At 35.8% G+C, this 9,653-nt stretch overlaps 1 protein-coding gene across 5 annotated transcripts; it reads right to left on the bottom strand.

Annotated features, from left to right (window-relative positions):
* LOC132181078 (senescence-associated protein SPA15, chloroplastic) lies at positions 1-8,861 on the bottom strand. 5 transcript variants are annotated; one of them, XM_059594137.1, is made up of 13 exons: positions 8,770-8,861; positions 5,984-6,382; positions 4,552-4,692; positions 4,083-4,156; positions 3,897-3,973; positions 3,719-3,790; positions 1,648-1,716; positions 1,412-1,458; positions 1,180-1,309; positions 1,024-1,092; positions 821-924; positions 405-480; positions 1-311 (listed from the first exon to the last, which is right to left on the bottom strand). In XM_059594137.1, exons 2-13 carry the CDS (start codon positions 6,316-6,318, stop codon positions 141-143), a joined length of 1,365 nt encoding a protein of 454 aa, XP_059450120.1. In that variant the 5' UTR covers positions 6,319-6,382; positions 8,770-8,861; the 3' UTR covers positions 1-140. The 5 variants fall into 5 exon arrangements, 4 of the variants coding, with proteins under 4 accessions (XP_059450120.1, XP_059450119.1, XP_059450118.1 ...); XM_059594136.1 differs by having other exon boundaries at positions 8,760-8,854; XM_059594135.1 differs by having other exon boundaries at positions 8,693-8,782.
* Positions 8,862-9,653: the final 792 nt, after the last annotated feature.

The following is a 9,653-nucleotide window of genomic DNA, read 5'->3' as shown; positions in this document are numbered from 1 at the left end:
AATTGAAGAAAGAAAGGCTAATATAAAATATGACAGAATTTTCCTTTACATCAGCACTAATCACTTTGTGGTGATCAGAGTTTATCCTACAACTATTGAGACCTTCATGTAAATATCTACAGTTAATTGTCTTAAGTATTTCAATTTGTATCAGCATCATCTTCAACTTCTTGGCTATCTTTCTCCACAGTCAATTTGTTCATCATAAACCTCCAGCTATCGCCTTCCTCTATCTTCCACTGTTTCTTCAGTTCATAGATAGCTTTGGATGCCGCAGCAGCAATTGCTGGATTACTATCTTCTGCCAGTCTCTGAAAAGAAAACAACAAATATCAGTTTCTGCGCTTCGGGTTAAGAAACTATAAGTCATCTAATGTGTTTCTTTAAAAGTTAGAACCCGGTACCTGTAACGCTCCCATGCCTGCGTTTCCAAGAGTCCACATGGATGGGGCTGCTGCCAATGCATTGGCTAATGCTTGTCTATACCACAGACAATAACAAGAATATATCATCCAATGAAAATTATATATATCAGCCCGGAAAGTCAAGTGTTGTGACTAATTTGCATATAATCAGAAACTCCCTTCAGAATTTGGTTAAATGCATTATCATTGATTTATACGGATATTAAATTTGTGCTTATCCAAGTAGTGCTACTTCATAGCCATTGGTATGGTTTCATCATATAATGGGATGATAAGCATGTATTCAAAAAAGTAAAATACATACTTTTTTCACTTAAACCATGCTCATAAGGTGGATGAATTAAGTATACAACACAATTTGATTGAATTGTTACAATAAAACTTAAATAGCTTACCTAGTATTGACATCGGGAGAACTTGAACACTCTGCCAATAGCGATACACTACTTTTACCATCCATTGCATCAAGATCTATAAGAGTTGCAATCAACAGCTCGAGCTGCTCAGATAGTAAAGAGTGGTAAATAGACAGACACTGAAACATAATAACATTAATGGCTCACTCAGATCAGGAGCATGAACACGTGGAAATTTAAACCTCTTCAGGATCAGTATAGTCAATCCCATCCGCTTCAGAGAGAGCTGATGCCATAATGCAGTAAGCTTCCTGCATATAATCAAAGAGAACACTATGAATGTAATGATTCCTGCTGCAACTGAGAAGTACATAGTTTTAAACAACAAAAAGAAGGACCTGAATAGCGGTAATGCGATCAGCAGACACTTCCCCAGGGAAGAAATCAAAAGTTTTCCCATTTTTTTCAAGTGTTATACCGCCCATCGCATAATTTGCTGATAGAGAACTTTTTTCCCTACGCAGAGGACTGAATTGCAACGTGTCAGAAATTAAGGTTTAAATACTGCTTAATTTTCCCCTCCACTGGGGGTGGGGGTAAGAAGGATACAGAAAGAAAGAATAACCTTACAATTTGTACATCTTGCTCACCATCATGTCATGGATATTTCTGACAAACTGCATACCCACGAAGAGATAAAGACCATAAATTCTAAGAAGCATCAATAAGGGTACATTCAAAAGGGAAGAAAGTGCAGAGTGAATACAAGCAAGTTGTTCATTACTATACATGATTCGGATACAAAGAAGAGATTATCCAACAAATTATGTGATTAATTATCAGGGTCACAGAATAGAGCAGTTCACCTCCAAAGCCATGAAGGCGTCTTCCATTGCACGTTGTTTTGCACGGAAGTCGGCAAGGCGCAAATCAGCCTGAAAATAAGTCAAAAGGTAGCAGAAATATGCATCATAAATCATGTATTACTTGCAACAGAAGTCCAAAAACAAGGCTGAATCATAATGTAGTTGTATCACTTACAACAGGTACAATTTGGTTACATGAGAATACACAGATAAGCAGGTATTGTGCTTGCATCAAAGTATAAGCCTATGTCTAACATCAGAAGTTTAACTTTATGAATGTCTTTCCCATTACTGTCTTCACCCAGCTATTTCTCTTCATCTCATTCACCTTAAGCCCCTCATCCAAACCAAGTCACACTTCCCATATTCCATTCCCCCATGCTCTAGACACCTCAACGAACTCATGTGAACACTCACTCAGGGGTGGACCAAGGATTTGTAACTTGGGGGGACGAACTTACACAAATACATAAACACATAGATATATACGGTCTCTCTATATGTGTAAGTGTGTGTTTATATAAAATAAATATAGAGAAGTCTTAAAATTAATTTCATAGTAAATTGTAAGTTATTATTGCATACAAAAGTTACATGTCTAAATATAAATTAAACTCTTTCTTCTAATGAGATCCCTTGAAGCTCCCAAAAATGACAGAGTCAAGCCTAAATAACGTGGTGAACCGAAAATCACCAATTAAATAGGAAAATTTCGGCTTTTTTAAGCTAATAGAAGGGACAAAACTAACAGAAAATTTTAGGAGGGCAAAACAATAATTTTGGGGGGACAAAACTAAAAAAAAAATTATTAAAAAGGCAAAAATATAATTTTGAGAGGACATATTTCTAAAAATATTATATTTTTTTTTAAAAAAATTCAAAATATTTGGGGGGCTGAATGTTGTGCTTCCACCCCTGCACTCACTCCTTAACAACATTAGAGACTTGCCCTCTTTCTCTTGATCAAAAGCATGGATTATTAAGGAACAATTGCGAAATTAGTCCATGTGGTTTGACCTTGTAACAAATAAATTTTGTAGTTTCAAAATGAACTAATAAATCCCTATATTATGCATCTACAATAATAACAAAAAAGAGAGGAAAAGTTGGTTATCCACCCCCTTTGGCCCGTTCTAGGGGTGATCCAAAGGCCATTGATGGTGGTTTAGCCACCCATCGGTTATGAGGTAGCTGAACCATCCGCATCGCCTTTGAGGTAGTTTGACCACCCCCCTCAAGTCGATTATGGGGGTGGCCAAATAGCCTTCATCGCCCTTGAAGGTGGCCTGACCACCCCTCTAACTAATTCTAAGGGTGGCTGTATCACCTCCATCTCCCTTGGAGGTGGTTTGGCCACCCCCCTTGACCACCCTCAACGATCGGTTAGCCCCATCAATTGGTTTTGAGGGTGGCCAAACTATCCTCAGCCTTGGGGGTGGTTTAATCTCCCATAGCAATCAATTTTAGGGGTAGCCAAACCACCCCCTAGCCTTAGAATGGTTTAACCACCCCTAGCGATTAGTTTTTGGGGTGACCGACCTCCCAGAACCACCCCAGAGCCTAGGGGTGGAAGCCATCCCTAGAATTAGCCTCCGAGGGGGGCCAAAGCACCCCCAAAAGCCAGCCTCACTTCTTCTTCTTCCCTTTTTTTTTTTTTAATTTGAGGGGAAATTTGTAATTCATAAAGATTCCATCAGAAAATGCCTGGAATTTGTACAGAGTGATCATTATGTTACAAAGGGATTTATAAGTTCATTTTGAAACCACATAAATTTATTTGTCACAAGATCAATTTAGTACTTTCCCAATTATTAACAATATATGTCAAAAAAATGTAATGTACTTTCATTTAATGCAATCTTCTTTATGCTCAAAACTATTTAATTTCACCCTTTTCAACCAACTAGAAGAACATAAGCTTTACTGAGCTCAGAATAGTGTTAAAATTTATTTAGCTTGCACATTCTATTACATGCATCAAATGAAGCAATAATTACAAGATAATTAAATATCATCTTGTAATAGATAAGTTTACTTATTACTTATCAAAAAAATTAAATAGTAGAGGCACCTCTAGGGCTCCATCGCTCCAATGCTTATCAGCAGCCTTTTTCAATCTAGACTGGGCTTTGTCTGTCAAGCTCTGCAAGGGGATACAAAGATCACCAAAAATATTAACCACAAAGAAACCAGCAATTCATTCATTTTCCCAAAGTAAACCAGTATTCAAAAATCTAGCAATCACATACAGTAGCAATATCTCGAAGGCATTCAGCTTTTTCTTTCACACGGCGGTCAATTTTCTCAGTATCCTCTCTTGCCCGAGCTACAAGACAAAAGGTCAGCACAAGGAAAACCAATAAGTTTGAAGTCCAGAAAACAGATATTTTGGATTTAAAAAGCTAGTGAAACTGGACAGAAAAGTAAAAATTTACCATCAAGCTTAAGGAACTCTGACTCAAGAATAGCTACATCTTGACGCGCTCGGGCATCCAACCTCATTATCCCACTGAGAAAGAGAGGCACATGATGAGCAGTAATCTCCATGTACTTAGAACCAAAATAGTTCAAAGGCATGTATTTATATCATATATGTAACGCTTCTAGCAAAGCTAATACCAAAAACCATGTCTAAAGCCATTTTAAACAGAACCGTTGTGGCTTATTTCTATGATTTTATGAAACAAGTTCAATTTATATATATATTTTTATGAAAGCTTACTCAACCTGAATTTGTTGCATGTGATTCAATAAATAGTAGATCATTCATTGTAAGTGCACATTTTTGCTATCTTTTGCAACTTGTTCACAAAATTTCTTATATATTGACAAGGCATGGGATTCATGATCATCGCAAGCTTTGTGAACAAATAATCACGCCCAACATTAGAGGCTGAATATTACCGAGAAAGCAAGAAAATGTCATTACGAGCCCTTTCATTTACGAACTTTGCGTCATTGTAGACAAATTTACAAGCTTCAGCCAAGCCTCGACTGGAGTGAGTACTCTTAGGCATGACTGGATCTTCATCTCCAATTTGTGCACTGATTTACAATAGAATTTCAGAAACATAAATAAATTACTAGAATCTTAGAAACATAAATAAAATACATTGACAGCACCAACTAACTTCAAGAGCTCAACACGATTTATTGTCAGAAAACATGAAATTCCATAATTATTTGGTAAAGAGGCATGGATGCTTCTCCTAGTTACAACTGGAGTAATTGCCAAAATAAAATAAATCATTGTAAAGGATCTAATAAAAGCAACAAGAGCGGGAATTAAATTACAGAAGACAAATTGAAAAGGAAAACATATAGTGAATGACCTCACTTTGTAGGTGGAACAACAAAAATTTGAGAAAAAAGTTTTACTTTATAGAAGTGAAGTTTAGCAAAATACATCTGTGTGCACATATATCGCCAAGGGGAGAAAAAGGTAGAGGTAATTTACATAACAATAGCCATAGTGAAATTCCCGTGCCCATGTTCCTTACTCTTGTTACACGAGTGCTTTCATTATCTTCTTATCAATAGATAATTACCCTTTCATTTTTAGCTAGTCCTCTAGTAACCATGGAAATGCGTCAATGATTCTTTTTCCAATTCCTAGCTTTTTAGATAAAATTATCATTACTGGTCCTCTAGAAAACAGCCAAAATCGCAAGCTTCATATGAAGCAAACCTAGGAGATTACCTAGACGCATACAGATCATAATGTCCAATTTAGTTATATGTCTTAATTATTTGGCAATATAAGAAGCCAGTAGACTGAAACACTTGAATGTGCGAAATGCTTCAGTCCAATAACTCATATTAACTATTAGTGGTACACAACATTAATCCCCATGAATGTTTGGTGTTCAGACATGTGTTTGAAGACAACAATGATTCCCACCTGACACACATTAGATACTTGCATAAGCTTTTACCTTTGAAAAGGCAAAATAATAATTATTATGCTTTTTGCTTAGCAAAACTATGAGTTAAAAATTCTTCACATTTATGTTCCATGGTTGTTGCACATACAATGCAGTTATATCCATTTCAACACAATGAAATAAGAAACAGTGACAGATAAAACTGTCCTCCCATGTCTAGACATTAAGGATTTCCCATCTCCAACACCATTTATGCAACATACAATGCCGTCTTCTGTGTTTATGTATCATGTTAAATCATATACCTTTCATGCACCATGGTGTTAAGAAGAAGAAGAAGAAGAAGAATTTAAATAAAAGTATGTAAAATATTGAAGATAAGTAAGAATTTCAATGTAAGTTCTGCATGTCTAGTTAATTAGAATTGATAATCTGTACTTCCTCATTATTACCTCGTTATGTCTTCACAATCACCATAAGTTCTAACACATTCCTTTGCTTCAGTCTTATGTGTTTCTGTGGACCGGCATAACAGAGAAGAACCCCGAGAGGCAATGAAACTAAGAGGTTTTCGACACATGCGCCACAAACCCACATCAGAAAACCTTGATTTCGCTCCCAAGATATTTCCATGCCTTTGCTTATGTTCAATTCCTTGACTTGTAAAATGTGATTTATCGTGTTGAGGTGACATGGCACAAGAATATGCATGTCGAGGTGATCTAAAGACATTTGTCCTCTCAGTCACTACAGGACCACTTGAAACCTTGCTTGCAGTAAGTGCCATGGAAAGGATCAACACAGGAGTGAAATGACCTAAACCAGCATCTCCCTTACAGAAGCTCAAAGATCTAGCAAAACCAAAATGGAATTATCAGGCAGTGTTACATATTCATATGAAGTTTTAGGTAAAGGATCTTGTAGAAAATTAATATCTAACTGCCAAATTATTTTCACGCAGCAATTATGATTGCATTGGAAATGGAACATGACAAGAAAATGAAAAACAAAAAAATAAGATAAGTTAATATCCATATGGTCAAAACACTACAGAATAGTAAATCAATGACAAATATAGCACTTGGTCTGACCTTTATTGACTGAAAAAGTTTATTATTTTCAAGTAGAGGTCACTTCTGTGGAGAAATCCCAACAAATATCCCAGAGAAGTTGCTCATGGCACATATCCACCCTTTAAATTTTTGCAATTGCCATTGAGTTTTAACACATTTATCAGAAAAGTATCTTTGATTCAAGCATTATTAATTCAACCACATCTGGCTTATGCCTCAGGGGAATCTTATAATACTTTTATGTAATTTTACCCAAAAATATCATGATATCCTGAATCTGTATTGAAGCACGAGTCATGTCTGTACCCATAAATCATACCCCAAAAGTGTTTGTTCCACTCTGGTGACACTTCCAGATGTCACCACAACAAATATAATGAAAGCTTGGTTTATATCATCATATTCAAACCAGGATTAAGCAAGTAAATCTAGAAAAGAGACATATCTAAAATCTTTATAATCCATAGATATCTCTTCTATGGGCCTATAGTCAATTGTGGAGAAAAAATGTGTGTAAAATATATTTATAGGTTGGGCAAAGCCTTATTGACACATTTCCAGTAATTTGTAACTGGCACATCCTTAGCCCTGTTATTGCTACTCAACACAGAAAAATAATGCTTAAGAGGCTACTCTCTGCACCAGATACACAGTTTCATCAAGCAACTCAATGAGACGCATATCTCTAGCTGTCCAAGTCCAAATACCTCACCATATTGCTCCACACCCTGCCTCATGAACATGATATTACTTATTTTTTATTTAAAAAAAATAAAAAGTACCTGCTCGAGCAGATCCTGATCCTCCCACAGAACATCTAGAAACCCAACACAAAAATCCACATCAACTGCACTAGATATCAGTTTGCTCAGGCCCTCCATCACCAAAATAAATTATTTAGGGGGAAATGAATATCACTTCCATAAACCACTGGGATTACTCCGTTAATTTTGCTACTATATAACTTTTTTTACAAACAGAATATTTTAGAAGATTGTTGAGATCGGAAACACTTTTCATTGTTTTAAGAGAAAGATTTTATCAGACTTCATACTATCAGATCTACCACCAGCTAAATTGTCTCTCTCATTGCAAATTTTTTCTTTATCTTGGTTATTCCTGGTAATGCTCTTGTGATTAAAGTAAATATGTCCCACATAAACCACTCAATGGGGTTACTATCTGCCTAAGATGTTCCAGCATAATTTTGATTTTATATTATAAACTCATTTGAGATTCATACTATGTCTTTCTGTTTTATGTATCTTATGCTATATGATAGGTTTAAAATCTAATGAAACCAAGGCAAAGAGAATAGTTATATACAAACCAAAAATAATATATAGACATGACAATCAAACGTGACAAGTTATATTCATCGTCTACATCAGTATTCTTGGTGGCAGTCATGCACCAGGTCGAAATCAAACATTTAAATAAGGATCGTATGAGCTATTATCAAAAACACCTGTTATGCATTTTTTTTTCAGAATCACTGTCACTTCGACAATTTTCTGCCACCATCTCCATGTCCAGATTCTTGAAGATCGCTTTATCAAGCACCTCAAATAATCTGGGAACCAGCATTTCACTCTTATAGTTTATTACCCAGGAAATGATCTAACGCATAAGTTTAAAATGAAGGGACTAAATGTGCAGGTTGAAAATCATTCCACACTTTCCCTCATGAATGGTAATGGCTCAATAATTAAGAACTTAATTGAAAAGGGCACCTATTCACCACTCACATGGTTGCCTATGAAACAAACCAAAGTGATGAAATTCAACAAATAATGGTTGCTCCTGAAACTATAATTCAGTGTATCAAATAATAGTTGAAGCATGTTCCTACGACAATAACAATCTGACATTTAACAAAACAAAGAAACAGTTACAGCAAACCAAACAAACCTAGAAGCATCAGAATTGTGCCACATAAAGGAAAGGTTTTGCATCTCAAACTCACAAACTAAAGCTTAAACAAAGAAAATAATGAATACCCACTAAGTAAAAGTGTAGAATAATAGCATAAGCCAATTGAAAAGCCAGTCCAGAAATAAAGAAAAGCAATGAGACTGAGTGAATAACCTGTGGGATGCAGCACTAACTTCCAGAGAGAGATAGAGAGAGAGAGGGGAAGAGAACTAGAGAGTACCAGCACTCACTGGAGTATTCTAATGAGAGGGAGGAAGCCAAGACTTGATGACAAGAAATTTTGGGAAGAGAATTTGCAACCACAAGCTCAGCCTGTGGCCCCCTTGAAGGCCAACGCTACCAAACAAAAAATTAAATTTGGTAATGGAGGGGCATATATCAGCTCCTCTGCAGGTTTGCAGTTGCTTACAGTTGCCACATCCCATGGAGATAAGCGCGCCACGTCGCTTATTAATGATTTCGGTGGGTTTTCTTTTCTTCGTTTTTCCATTTTTCTTGCTAATATATATGTGAGTGAGAAGCCTATCCACAGTGGATAAATGTCTGTGAGGACGTGACTGGCACGTGGATTAGCGTACTCCACTCCACTGTATGTAAGGCCATGCTTGTCCTGTCATTCTCCGTTTCTGTTCAACGTACAGATTGTGTGAGTTAGGTCGCGCTTGAAACAAACAAGCATGAGCTTTTATATAATTTTTTTTTTTTTTTAAATGAAAGTCCACGTAACCATCAAATTATCATTTAATTCTTAATATCTCTTTCAAACTTTTAATTGTGTCAATATTCTCTCAAATTATCAAAAATTGTTAATATTTCCCCAATAACAAAATTACCCTTAGTAAAATGAAAAATATCATTTTTATAAGAAAAAAAATTAAAAAATTTGATTTTTTTTTTTTGTTATAAAAATTGAAAACTTTTGTTTTGTTTTATAACTTTATTGAATAAAAATTGGGAGCCCCTACTATGCGGTCATGCTGTAAAAGGGGTCTTTTGCAGCATTCAACCACAAGGTGACACATCACTAAGCTTATTTTGACAAAATAAAATCAAAATACCAAATAATAACAAACAAATAACCAAACCACATACACCGGCAACAGCGAAACCATCA

This window comes from Corylus avellana, chromosome ca5 (genome assembly GCF_901000735.1).
Source record: "Corylus avellana chromosome ca5, CavTom2PMs-1.0".
Taxonomy (NCBI): Eukaryota; Viridiplantae; Streptophyta; class Magnoliopsida; order Fagales; family Betulaceae; genus Corylus; species Corylus avellana.
Note: the sequence above shows the minus strand (reverse complement) of the source record. Positions and strands in the feature narration are given on the sequence as shown.